This window comes from Saccopteryx leptura, chromosome 2, assembly GCF_036850995.1.
Source record: "Saccopteryx leptura isolate mSacLep1 chromosome 2, mSacLep1_pri_phased_curated, whole genome shotgun sequence".
Classification (NCBI taxonomy): Eukaryota; Metazoa; Chordata; class Mammalia; order Chiroptera; family Emballonuridae; genus Saccopteryx; species Saccopteryx leptura.
Genome location: NC_089504.1, coordinates 263,021,163 through 263,035,788, shown reverse-complemented (window position 1 = coordinate 263,035,788; position 14,626 = coordinate 263,021,163). Strand labels below are relative to the sequence as shown.

Genomic DNA, 14,626 nt, shown 5'->3' with positions numbered 1-14,626 from the left:
GAAGTCCAGTGAACCACAAACAGAATAAGAATAAAGCTACACATAAACATACTAAAACGGAAAAGCACAAACAACAAATAGGAAATCTTAAAAACACCTACAAAAGGACACTGCCTACAAGAGAACATCCATTGGGCTGACAGCTGACTTCTCAAATATGACAGGGAAACCAGAAACCAGTTCAATGACATCTCCAAGGTTGTAAAGATACTAACTACCAAGTCTAGAATTCTATACCTAGTGAATATAGCTTTCAAGAATAAGCACAAAATTATATTTTCAAGTAAACATAACTAAGTTTGCCATCCACAAACCCTCAAAAATGAAGTCTTAAAGGATACAGTTCAAATGGAAGGAACATGTTCCCAAAGGAAAGTCACGTCCTTTGGAAATAAAGACCTAAGAAACTGAGAAATATGTAACTAAATCTACATGGACATCTTTATTATATGCGGCTTAAGTGTCTGTTTGTCACCGATAGCTTATTGGTTGCTTGCGTAACTGTACTAGCCAATGGGGTGAAGTTGCCACGGCTGAACGCAAATTGAGCAGGTTAGGGGGAAGGTGAACATTTGTTTGCATTGGCAATCATCTGTTTTACATAAAAACTATGTCTTAACGTAATTTCTTTTAAGAATGCCTCCTAGAAAATACAGCACTGAAGAGGAGAGAAAAGGAGCTAAAGCTGCACAAAAACGGCTTTCTCGACAAAAAGAAACCACTGAGCAGAGAAAGACAAGGCTTGCTTAAATAATGTCATAATAGCTAAGTCTTTGACTGGCTCCTCTAAAGGTGAAATACATGTCATTCCAAGAATTGATTTGGCTCCATCTCAAACAGGGTTGCCGTTTCAATTGAGACGTAGACAATTTCCTGTAAAACTTGCCTTTGCTATGACCATCAATAAGTCTCAGGGCCAAACGCTTAAGTGTGCTGGCATTTTTTTTACCTGAGCCTGTATTTGGACACGGTCAATTTTTTTTTTTTTTTTTGTATTTTTTCTGAAGCTGGAAACAGGGAGAGACAGCCAGACAGACTCCTGCATGCGCCCGACCGGGATCCACCCGGCACGCCCACCAGGGGTGATGCTCTGCCCAGCAGGGGGCGATGCTCTGCCCCTCCGAGGCGTCGCTCTGCCGCGACCAGAGCCACTCCAGCGCCTGGGGCAGAGGCCAAGGAGCCATCCCCAGCGCCCGGGCCATCTTTGCTCCAATGGAGCCTTGGCTGCGGGAGGGGAAGAGAGAGACAGAGAGGAAGGGGGGGTGGAGAAGCAAATGGGCACCTCTCCTATGTGCCCTGGCCGGGAATCGAACCCGGGTCCCCCGCACGCCAGGCCGACGCTCTACCGCTGAGCCAACCAGCCAGGGCCTGGACACGGTCAATTTTATGTTGCCTGTTCAAGAGTTCGTGAAAGAACGGACGTAAATTAAAAATAATTGATGGTCCTCTGCAAGGCGAGCTTAAAAATGATGGAAACATCTACACAAGAAATGTTGTGTACAAAGAGATCTTTGACATGTGAATTAACATTTTATTATTTAAATCACCTTTATTTATTGAGCTAGCGGTGGCTCTTAAGAAATGTACTGCCAGTGGTTTCCTTCATTGCACTCTACTTTAAGCAATTAAGCAAGTAGAAGGGGAAAACCTCATGGGGCAGTAAGCAAAGGGGCGTCCTTGCCGCCTGCCCTGGGTAATTCAGTTTGAATTAGCAGACACCTTTGCACAAATCATTTTAATTAAAATTTATAATATCTAGAACAGCGGTCATTTCGTATGACCGCTGGGCTTTCTAGTTATCATTTTATGTGGTCAATTTCTTGAAGGGTTAAAAACTATAACATTAATTACACAACAAAAATGGATCAGAAAATAAGGTTAGGGAAATTAAAGTGTTCTAATGTTCCTGCATTGTTACACACATGTATGTTGTATTTCTTAGAGAAATCAATAAAAATAAGTTAATTAGTGCAATGATTTTTAAAATCTCTTCAAAATAACACATGCAAGGTGAGAAAAAGGACTAGGTGAGCCAGTGATTTTTCACTAGGGCCTGGGTTCTCACCAGTGTTTGCAAAGTCTGTCACTTAATGATCTGGGTAGACTGTATATATGGATTGTGGAACTTGTCTAGTTTGTGGCTCCCTCCATCTATCCCCCTAGCTTCTAGCGGTTCTACCAGTTCAAACAATGTCCTCTAACTCTTCAAACCATCAAGGCTGTAGACTGAAGAGTGACCTCAGAAAAGAAGCTGAAAAATTCATCTTACTAACTGCAAGCGTAGACTTCTACTTTTCTGCCTCCTTTGGATTTGGTCTCTGGGAGTTAGTCTCACCATGCTATTTTACTGCTACTCTGCCATTTCCAATTGCATTAACTTTTTTCAAAACCATAAAAAGATAAAAATAAAATGAAATATATTAATTTAGTTAAAAATATTTACTGAGCACCTACCATGTACCAGCATTGATCTATGCAATGGCGATCTAGCAAACAAGGCCATGTCCCTGGTCTCAGGAGTTTATGCTTTTGTATGTGAACAAATAATTAAGATAATACCAGATAGTGCTGTGAAGATAAAGTAACAATGAATATAGAAGTACAAGGGCACACTTTAAACTAGCTGGTCAAGGAAGCCCTTCTTGGGGAAATAATATTTGAGCTTAAAACTGAATGACAAGAAGGAGCCAACCTTGAGATGTCTTTGTTTAATTATCGATCAGAAAGGGCAAAGCCCTATGCCAAAAGCAATTTGGGAAAAAAATAAGAAAACAAAGCAAAGAGAACCAATAATGGAACCAATCTGGCTGATGTGAGAACAATGGACATTGGCTACAAGTGTGTCACAAATTTAGCCCTTTGAACTTAGCAGTGTAAGTAGCTTAAAAAAAATCTAGTCAGGGCTAACATGCACCCTAGAAAATAATACTGAATACTGACTTGCACAAAAACCATACCCTGCATACATTACTTACAATACTCAAAAATCAGAAGCAGGTTGAATGTCTAATAATAAAGGGATAAAAAGGATATAATGCACATTTACCTAATAGATTACTATGAATTTATTAAAATTGAGAACTATGATAATATGAATATATTTATGCTGTAATACTGAGTGAAAATGCAAAATATGAAATAGGATTACTATTTTATGAAACCATCAAGAGCCTACAAAAATCGTCACCCCCAACAACCAATAAGCTAAACTGAAAGAAACACAATTCAAATTTCTATATTTAATGTGTTTGAGTGGTAGAATTATAGGTAATGTTTTTTTCTTTCCTCTTTACTGTGCTTTTCAGATTAAAAATTTTTTTTCTAAAAAAAAAAAATCTATGTATATATAAGGAACTGATACGTTAGGTTAAGCAGACAAATAGGGTATAATAAATGTGTATGACATGTATAATTAAGAGCCCTGAGGGAAAAACATAAAATTAGGTGCCTAACTACATAAATAAAATGCCTCCTACTTCATCCCACTATAGTCATCCCCCACAATGATGTTACTAAAAAATTCTTTAAAAAACACAGATTGATAGTGGCAGTTCCCTGTGTACACCCTATAGCTGCTCCCCAGCATCTAAAAGACAACGTCCAGATTCTTGAACATGAATGTGGATCTCACCTTACATTCCTGACTATTTCCCTGACATCATTTCCATGCACCAACTCCAGTTCATCTTTATTATATAGCCAAACAGAACCACTTCAAACTTATCAGATTTGAGATGTTTTCTGCTACTTTCATTCTGCCTGGGATATCTTCTCTTTTTTGTCCAGTTACAGTCTCAATCTTCCTTCAAAGTTCCACTCAAATGCAACCTCTATTATGGGGCCTTTGCCAACTACCTTGAACAGAGATGTGCATTCTTCTTTGTATACCTCTATTATACACAGCAAAAATCTCTATAGCAAATATGAAATAGTACAATTATTTTTGTCTATATGTCTGTCTTTCATACCATCTACTATGATTTCTTTGAGGGCTCATTCCATGTTTTGTTTTTCTTTCTATCCTGATAACCTAGAACTGTTACTGGCATCAAGTGTTTCTGATAAAGTGGGAAAGAAGCAAACATACCTCTGCTGGTCTCACCCAAGCCAAAGAACAAGGGATAGCCTGAGCTGGAAGCTTTGTGTAGCAGCACCTGCAATAGATAATCAAATATGTGAGTATTTAATCATTTTAAACTGATTGTTATGAAATTTCTAATCCATTTCTTGATTTTAGCTATTCACATCATTTCAAAGTATTTTATTTATGCATTTTCTATTTATTGATTTTTTTTAGAGAGAGAGGAAGGGGTAGGGGAGAGAGAGAGAGAGAGAAACATCAATTTGTTGTTCCATTTATTTATGCATTCATTGTATGTGCCCTGACTGGGGATCGAACCCACAACCTTGGTGTATCAGGACAACGCTCTAACAACTGAGCTATCCCGCCAGGACTATTCATACATTTTTAAATTAATGTCTTACACTTTAAAGCAATCTAAGAAATAAAATGATAAAATACAGTTGTTTTTGAAAACCATGCAGTTAAAATATAGGTAGGAAGAACATAAGCTTCATGCTATATAAATGCAACTTTTAGCATAACCCAAAGAAGCATTTTCTTAATAAGAGGTTGAAATTTAGTCTCATGGTCCATTCAGATTCACACTCATGTCAAAGGACAGACAAGAGATTATAACACTACTCTGAAACTAGTTTTTGCCAAGTCTGCACTAAGAAAAAAGAGGGATGATGGTAAAGAGAGAAGGACAGAGGGAAGAAAGCAAGAGAAAACAAAGAGAGATCCTAACCCCGTAGGGCCTCAGCTCTATGATCCAAAACTTAAGTTGTCTTTATTAAATCTGTTAACTCACTTGAGGAACCTGAGGGAGGACTTCTGAACAGTTCCAATGTTCCCGAAGTCTGGGTAGAACACTTCAACTTCCTGTTTCCCGAGAACTCGATGGATAATGACCCGATACCACCACTTATCCTCTGAAATCCTTACACAACAGAGATGTCCTGGTTGGATAAAATATTCTGGCATGGCATATCGATCAGAAACTAGCTGATTAGAGTAACAGCGCCTGTGGAGAAAAAGTAAAGTGTGCATGATTAAGATGGTGAATTAATGTATATTTTACCACAATTTTTTTTTTAAGTATGAAAATTCCACCTTACGTCTTTCAAAGGAAAGGGGATGCTTCTGACTCCCTCCCCTACTTTATTTTTTTCCCTTTTTCACTGGCTGGAATGAAGACCTTGTGAATCTGGTGGTGAACTAAATCCTGGACCATGTGGATGGCCAATACTTTGTCTGGGGCAGCAAAACAGAAAACACCTCTGTCCCTAAAACCTAGAGCTACCCTATCAGTGTGTGTTGCTTATCCATGGACTGTTATGGGAAGAAGAAATAAACTTTTATCTTTATGCTACCATGGCTAAGTTATGTCTTTGTAACAGTGGCTAAACTAATCCTAATGTTATCCACTCAACACTGCCAATTCACTATTTCATTGTACTTAGATGCACTAAGTACAAACTTCTAACTTCCAACCCACCTCAAACCTACCTAATCTCTAAAGTCAGTATAGTTTTCATATTTTCCTTTACTCTTTATCCTTCTCAACTCCAATCTTGTCACCAAGACCTGAAAATTATACTTTGCTCATTTCTATCCACTTTTGCTCTTCCGATCCACTCTCACTCTAACACCAACCTATTAATAGAACTTCTCCCTTAATTCCATCCATCCTCCACACTGCAACTAGGGTTATCCTTCTAAAATACAAACTTGTTGATGTTCTTTCTTTCTTAAAACCTTCAGATGTTCCTCACTGTCTACAGAACAAGTCAAAATCCCTTCCCACAGTGTTCACACTCTAGCTCTTCCCAAGTCTCCCAGTTCCACACCAAGTCACTGCCCTCCCAACCTCACCCAGTGGTGACATTACTTCCCTATTTGTTGGTGGACCAGTATTTTTACATGGAGGACAAACTAGACATTATTTTCATGGAACATTATTTTTGCCTGGAAGGACCACTTAATAACTATGATTATTCAGACATGGGCATTTGACAAACAGTTTTTCAAAAATAAAGTGAGCTTCTCACTTCAAGGAAAACATTGACAGTATCTGCTGTCAATGATAAAATCCAAAGCTTTAGAATTTTGGCAATGGTGTACCCACCACCATGAGCTTGAGATTAGTGAGATATTAATGAATGCATTTTTTATACTGTATTATGTGATAAAATGTGTCAACATTTGGAGGATCTACATAACTCAATGAACCAGCATTTTCCAAATGAGCAATGCATGATGTTTTAAAATCATAGATGGCGTAAAAGATTCACTCAGGGTTCATTTCATTGAGTCCACGCGGAGCCCTGTGACTACTTTAGTATTCTGCCATTACTGTCTTGAGCCTCTTAATAATTTTTAAACCAAGAGCCTTGCATAATTTTGCACTGGAGCATTTCCACAGCCAGTCCTGGATCCATTCAAAGTGCAAAGACAGACCACACAGTTGAATATAAAAAGTTCAAATTCCACAGTGCAATTAATCTCAACAAGCTATCACCTTATCAAGTTTGGTTTTACTATCGGAGAATATTCACAATTTTTAAAAAGGCCATTAAAATACTCATTCTCCCAACTATGTACTTGGGTGAGAGCAGATATATTCATATACTTCAACCAAAACAACTTATCTTAAGACACTAAAGACAGAAGCAGATATTAAAATCCAACTTGCTCCTATTAAGTCAGATATTAAAAAGATCTGCAAAAATGTAAAAAAGAGCCAGGTTCTAATTCCCAAAAAAGGTTATTTTCATAAAAACATTATTGATATTCACACAAATGGGTTTACCATTATTTTTAACTAAATGACATTTAAATTTTTCAGTTTTAATTTCTATATGATAAATATCAATAAACAAAAGCTCTCTTGGGTCCTCAATTTTTAAGAGTCCTTAAAGAGATCAGTGCTTGGCTGAGGAGCCAATGGAGCGAAGCTACCATCTGTGGGATTATGACTGAACGCCTCCAAGTCAGAATCTCGCCCAGGCCGAACGATACGGCAGCGCAGCGGAGCCTCGGTTGGCCTCGGATAGCGCGTCCCCGCCGTCCCCGCCAGTGGGCCGCCACACGCGCTCCTGTGTGGTGCGGCGTACCCCGCCGTGCGTAGGGACTGGGGCCCAGTGCGGAGAGCCCCTCGTCCTGGGAAACGGGGTGCGGCTGGAAAGGGGGCCGCCTCCTCGCTTCTCAGGCTACGCATGTTCGTGGAAAACTTGGTGCTAAACCATTCGTAGACAACGTGCTTCTGGGTAGGGGTTTCGTATGTAGCAGAGCAGCTCCCTCGCTGCAATCTATTAAGAGCCCTTGACACAAGTTAAAAAGAAAAAAAAAAAAGAGTCCTGAGATCAAAATGTTTGAGACCTGATTTTAGAATGAGTTACATGAAAAATACATTGAAAACAGACTCCTACCACTTGACCTGTGGTGGCGCAGTGGATAAGGCGTTGACCTGGAACGCTGAGGTCGCTGGATCAAAACCCTGGACTTGCCTGGTCAAGGTACATATGGGAGTTGATGCTTTCTGCTCCCCCCTCCCACTTCTTTCTCTAAAAATGAATAAATAAAATCTAAAACCAAAAAGAAACTCCTACCGCATTTCAATCATCATGTCTTCAAGTAACTCTGATGAATCTCTGCTATAAATGCGGATGTAGAATTGGCTAGGAGAGATGATGTATTCCACAAAGACTCCCACAAGGGTACTGGTATCTAATGGTGGCAGTCTGCATAATTTCTTGTCCTGTACAGCATCTGGTGGGATATCATAATTTGCCATTGCCAGGTTGAGCTGTGATTTGTCAATTTCTACTTGCTACAAATTAAAAAATCAAAGAAGCCATCATAAACTTTTGGGTGACATTTCACAATCTATGTCAACATTTTTTAAAGTATATTTCATGAGTCACCTTTATCAGAATCACCTAGGAAATTATAAAAATAAAGATTCTCAAGCATTATTCCACATTTACTAATTCAGAATACCTGGAAGTGGGCCATAAATATGTATTTTAAAAATCCCCTAGCTGATCCTTACCTATGTTAAAACATTAAACTACTGCTTTATGATATTAGGTAATGAGTTAAAAATGTGTTATATACCTACCCAATGAAAAACATGGTACTTCAAACAGGCTGAACTGAGATATAGTCTCACCCTAATCAACCTTACTGACAAAGGCAACTTGAGAGAATGGATTAAATTTCAGACTAGTCTTGCAATAAAGAATAGGGTTTCTCAAACACTGATTCTAAAATACAGTGTGTCCTTAAAGTCATGGTGCACTTTAGACCAGTCACAGGAAAGCAACAAAAGACAACAGAAATGTGAAATCTGCACCAAATAAAAGGAAAACCCTCCCAGTTTCTGTAGGATGAGGTGGCAGCATGTGTGCAGATGATGACGTAATACCATGTGTACAGCGGAGCAGCCCACGGCCATGCCAGTCGAGATGTGGATGGTACAGAGGAAAGTTCAGTGTGTTCTGTGGCTCGCTAAATTCGAATCCGTGACCAAAGTGCAACGTGAATATCGGTGCGTTTATAACGAAGCACTACCACATAGGAATAACATACTCGGTGGGATAAGCAGTTGAAGGAAACGGGCAATTTGGTGGAGAAACCTCGTTCTGGTAGGCCATCAGTCAGTGACGAGTCTGTAGAGGCTATATACCTAAGGAGCCCTAAAAAATCTGTGCATGAGTCCATATCGAACTGCACTGAATAGGTATGAAACTAGAAGAGTTTTTCTTTTATTTGATGCAGATTTCACATTTCTATCATCTTTTGTTGCTTTCCTGTGACCGGTCAAAAGTGCACCATGACTTTACGGACACACTGTATATTATTTTCCTTTATGACTTCCTACTGTCTCTAGAAAATACAGCATGCTCTCCTAAAAAACTGTTTTCCTTCCATGAAAGCAGGTATAAAGGGTAGAAGAGTAAGCAATTAATTTCTTATTAACAACACCTAATAGGAGAGGAGAACAAAAAAGGGTAAATAGTGTGCAGAGATAAAGGGGAAAAATGAAAGCAGCCTATTAGTGTGGATTGGGGGCGGGGGTAGGGGGTGGGGCAATGGGGTTCCAGGGGAGGGAGGATGGGGTGCTGGGCAGTGGCATGCCAGGGGGTGGGGTGTGGGGGTGGCTTGCTGGGAGGGGGATACGGGGGGGGGATGGGTGTGAAGAGGGTGTGGGGGGTGGAGTGGGGTGCAGGGCAGTGGGCTGCAGCTGCTGAGCCACACAGCTAACAACAAGCTCCTCAGGTCTTTGGTCTAAAGCAGTCCAGGGTTTTAAGCCCACATCATGGACAGAGAATCAGAGGTGTTATCTGGAGAGAACTGTCAAATCTCGAAAGCCATCTGAAAACTTTAAATGAGACTTGAAAGCCAGTTATAATAATAAAAAAAAAAAGATTGAAAATCAGAATAATGCTGCATAAGGAGACTTCAGACCAAAACTCTGGGTTCTTCCAAGAAATCAATTACCCAGAAATAAGACTTTTCTAAACCAGAATTTTGGTTTAAGGAAACACTCATTCAGTGCCTCCCCATAACACTGAACCTCCAGTGCACAAGTCTGTAAACCTTACTCACCAGCTGTAAAGGCTTCACCACCAGATTAGGCTTCTTGTAAATCTTCTGTTCTGGTTCTTTCTGATTTTTAAAAGACCAAACCCAAGTGGTCTCCTTATTAGCAGCAGTAGACAATGAATGTCTAGGGGGACCGGACACACAAGTTTTGGCCTCTAGTTTCTTCTCTGATTGAACTAAATATGAATTTCTGACTGATGAAACAGCTCCATCTGAAATGACCAATAGAGTAGCCTAAGTATATCTGTTAACATGTTTTTATAACTGTTACTAAGCACATTTTATGTACCAGCCACTAGGAAAACAACAAGAGATACAAGCCAGTCTGTGCAGAGCTTTTCAATTTGGAGACATATAAAAGAAGTTCTAGATGAGAGTAAATCTTAATTATGTTGGGAAAAAGGGTAATTCTGGTAAGGCTTCTTAAACTTTGGTGAAAGGTTTTTTTATTGCTCAACATTCTTTTTTAATTATTATTAATTTTAGAGGAGAAAGAGAAAAACATTGATTTGTTGTTCTGCTTATTTATACATACATTAATCAATTCATTCTTGTATGTGCCTAGACCAGGGTTCAAATCTGCAACCTTGATATTTTGGGATGATGCTCTAACCAACTGAGCTACTCAACCAGGGCCTATTTTTCAACATTCTGATTTCAATTTATTTCTTCTTCAATTTTAGCAGTGACAATTCATTGGTACTTAATGTAGCGTGTATATGACTACTAAGTAGTCCATAATACAATGCCTGAATTTTTAGGAATTCCCAAACCAATCACATATTTTGTTCAAATTTACATGTGTATAATTATTACACAAGTTTGGCACTTTAGAACAGAACCCAGATGAGATACCAAGATGGCAGTGGAGTAGGCAGATGCAGACTCCCAGCTCGCACCACCAAACTGGATTACAAATTAATTTAGGAACAACCAGTGTGAAAAACCAACTTTGGATTACAAGAACAGGTCTCAAAAACCAAGGAGCAAAGAAGAAGCCACACTGAGCCTGGTAGGGTGTGCAGAGACCCGGTGGGGCTCCCCTGCTTCCAGGAGCGAAGGGGAGGGGGGTGAGGCTGAGAGCCCAGAAGGGCTCTCATTACAAGGAAAAGAGCAGAAAATATTGCTCACAGCCACTTGCCTGGGGACCTGGGAACGAGGTGTGTTGAGAGGGCTGGCTTGTCTTCCAAAAGGAAAGTGGGGAGAGAGAAACAAATGGTGAGGGGCAGAGGAATGCATGGGATAACCTGAGAAGCTGACTCATCCAGTTGTGGAGGTGGCCATAGCTGGGGGAGGGATTGATCCTTCCACAGAGCACAAGCCTAAAGTGGTTCCGGGTGACCCACCTCCAGAAAGCTCTCCAGCTCCAATCAGAGCAACAAGACACAGCTGAAAACAGGAAGTGGGGAGGAGGGGCAGTAACTCATGTTTCCATGGAGATCTGAGATACATCTCCCCCTACTGAAGCAAAAAAAGCACCTTGCCCCCAGGGAGAAGCTGGCAGATCATACCTTCAGAGTCCCAGGTTACACCCACCACATTCCTGGATATAGTTTCAAATAAGCCCCTTGTTGAGATCAACAAACAAGATTACCACCAAATTAAGAAAACTTAGAAGAAAACAAACAAAATCAAGACTTCAAAGCCGCTCTACTAGGTAAGGAGACCACAACTGCAAGATAATGGGAAGGCAGAGAAGCATAAGTCATATGCTTCAACAAGATAAATCCTCTGAAAAAGTCTTAGACAAATCGGAAGTAATCAAATTACCAGATGCAGGGTATAAAATAATGATTGTTAGGATGCTTAAGGATCTCAAAGCTACCATGGATGGACTTAATGAACACCTCAATAAAGAAATTGTAAGCATCAAAAAGGACACAGAAAGAAAAAAGGACACGGAAATCATAAAGAAGAACAAGACAGAAATGACAAACACGATATCAGAAATGAGGACTACACTAGAAGGAATTAAAAGCATGCTGGATGAAGCAGAGGATCGAATCAGCGACTTAAGAGGACAAGATAAGTGAAAGCACAGAAGCAGAAAAGCAAAAAGAAAAGAGGATTAAAAAGTCTGAGGAAACTCTAAGAGAGCTCTGTGACAACATGAAGAGATATAACATCTGCATCATAGGGGTTCCTGAAGGAGAAGAGAAAGAAAAAGGACTTAAGAAGCTCTTTGAGAAATTATAGCTAAAAATTTCCCTAAATTGATGCAGGAAAGAGTCACACAAGTTCAAGAAGCAGAGAGAACCCCATTAAAAAAGAACCCAAAGAGACCCACACCAAGACATATTATAATCAAAATACCAAAGCTAAGAGATAAAGAAAGAATATTAAAAGTTGTAAGAGAAAAACAGTCAATCACCTACAAAGGAACACCCATAGGATGACATCCAACTTCTCAACAGAAACACTTGAAGCCAGAAGGGACTGGCAAGAAATATTCAAAGTAATGCAGAACAAGAACCTACAACCAAGACTTCTTTATCCAGCAAGACTATTGTTTAAAATTGGAGAAATAAAAAACTTCCCAGACAAAAAAAATTCAAGAATTCATCACAACCAAACCAATGCTGCAAGAAATGTTGAGGGGCCTGGTGTAGACAGAACAAAGCAGGAGGGAAAATATATATATATATATATGGTCTACCGGAAAGTTCTGTCCGTTTCTATCATAACAAGTTACAACATGTAAGTACATGTTTATTTGGCACATGTGTAACTCTCTATTTTTATCACTTAATGTATACATACTGATGTAGCAAATTAAAACAAAGTTGATTCACGTTAGTCTTATGTGTGAAGCGATAGTGTACCCATGGCTACTAATAAAGTTCATTTACGCCACTGTAATTTTTACGAATTTCAACAAGGAAGAAATGCTACAGAAGCATGTCTGTCACATCCACCATATTCCCCAGACTTAGCACCCTCTGACTATCACTTGTTTTTGTCCTTACAAAATTTTTTGAAGGGCAAAAAATTCAAAAATGAAGAAGATATCAAACAAGCACTGGTTCAATTTTTCGCATCAAAAGATAAAACATTTTTCAAAAATGGGATATATAAATTGCCCTCAAGCTGGCAAGAAATCATTACTAATAATGGCAATTATATTATTTAATAAAGTTTATTGACAGTAAGAAAAATTTGTATTTTGTTTTATTCCAAAAACGGACAGAACTTTCCAGTAGACCTTATATATTAAAAGAGGAATATAGATTTAAAGAAAAAAAAATGGCAATAAACAACTACATATCAATAACCTTAAATGTAAATGGATTAAATGCTCCAATCAAAAGATATAGGTTAGCTGAATAGATAAGGAAAATAAGACCCGTACATATGCTGTCTACAGGAGATGCACCTCAAAACAAAAAATACACATAGACTGAAAGTAAAAGGATGGAAAAAAATATTTCATGCAAATGGAAATTTAAAAAAAACTGGGGTAGCAATACTTACATCTGACAAAATAGACTTTAAAACAAAGACTATAGTAAGGGATAAAGAAAGTCACTACATAATGATAAAGGGAGCAATCCAACAGTAAGAGATAACCATTATAAATATCTATGCACCTAATATAGAAGCACCTAAATATATAAAGCAGATTTTGATGGATGTAAAGGGAGAGATCAACAGCAATATTATAATAGTAGGGGATTTCAATACCCCACTAACATCAATGGATAGATCCTCAAGAAAGAAAATTAACAAAGACATAGCAGAATTAAGGGACACACTAGATCAACTGGATTTAACAGATATCTTCAAAACCTTTCACCCTAAAGCAGCAGAAGATACATTGTTCACTTTCAACTTTCTATTCATTGTGCTGTTTGACGTTGTTAGAATAAATGTGGTTATTTTAATCAGAAAAATCAACAGATACATTTCTACTTTGGGGAAAATAGCTGTCCATTATAAGCATTTGCAAGAAATTATAAAAATATAAGCACGGTATTGCACTATTGGTTGGCAAAACACTGCCATTGAGGTAACTGAGGAGAGTACACAGGATCTCTCTGTTATTAGTTCTTTTTTTGTGTGTATGTGACAGAGACAAAGAGAGACAGACAGGAAGGGAGATGAGAAGCATCTATTCTTTGTTGCAGCACCTTAGTTGTTCACTGATTGCTTTCTCATATGTGCCTTGACCGGGGGGCTATAGCAGAGTGAGTAACCCCTTGTTCAAGCCAGTGACACTGGGTTTGAGCTGGAGAGCTTTGCTCAACTAGACAAGCCCAACTCAAACTGGCAACCTCGGAGTTTCAAACCTGGGTCCTCTGAGTCCCAATCCAAAACTCTATCCAGTGTGCCACCACCTGGTCAGGCTCTGTATTAGTTCTTAATAACTGTATGTGAATCTACAATAATCTCAATAATTTTTTTTCTTTTTTTTTTTACAGGACACAGAGTCAGAAAGAGGGATAGATAGGGACAGACAGACAGGAACGAAAAGAGATGAGAAGCATCAATCATCAGTTTTTCATTGCGACACCTTAGTTGTGATTGCTTTCTCACATGTGCCTTGACCATGGGCCTTCGGCAGACTGAGTAACCCCTTGCTCGAGCCAGCGACCTTGAGTCCAAGCTAGTAAGCTTTTTGCTCAAGCCAGATGAGCCCACGCTCAAGCTGGCGAGCTCGGGGTCTCGAACCTGGGTCCTCCGCATCCCAGTCCGATGCTCTATCCACTGCATCACCGCCTGTTCAGGTTCAATAAGAATTTCAAAAGGAAAAAATAAGCCACCCCTCCCCCCCAAATCAAGTGCCCTAATTTTATTGTGGTATCCTAGAGTGGATTCAGAAACAGAAAAAGAGCAATACTGGTAAAATCAGAATAAAATCTGGAGTGTAGTTAATAGTAATGAACCAATGTTAATGCTTAGTTTTAATAAATAATATGTGAGATGTTACTATTAGGAGAAATTGGATGAAGGGTA

The 14,626-nt window shown here is 39.1% G+C and overlaps 1 protein-coding gene across 2 annotated transcripts in view; it reads right to left on the bottom strand.

The window, feature by feature from the left end:
• The window catches only part of TDRD5 (tudor domain containing 5), a 54,483-nt gene that overhangs the window by 23,939 nt on the left and 15,918 nt on the right, over positions 1–14,626 (bottom strand). For both annotated transcript variants that reach the window (XM_066366035.1, XM_066366036.1), the window contains exons 8-11: positions 9,677–9,885; positions 7,675–7,895; positions 4,875–5,087; positions 4,088–4,154 (exon numbers count right to left, since the gene is read on the bottom strand). In XM_066366035.1, the coding sequence (XP_066222132.1) occupies positions 4,088–4,154; positions 4,875–5,087; positions 7,675–7,895; positions 9,677–9,885 (710 nt within the window). The remainder of the gene's footprint in view (positions 1–4,087; positions 4,155–4,874; positions 5,088–7,674; positions 7,896–9,676; positions 9,886–14,626) is intronic.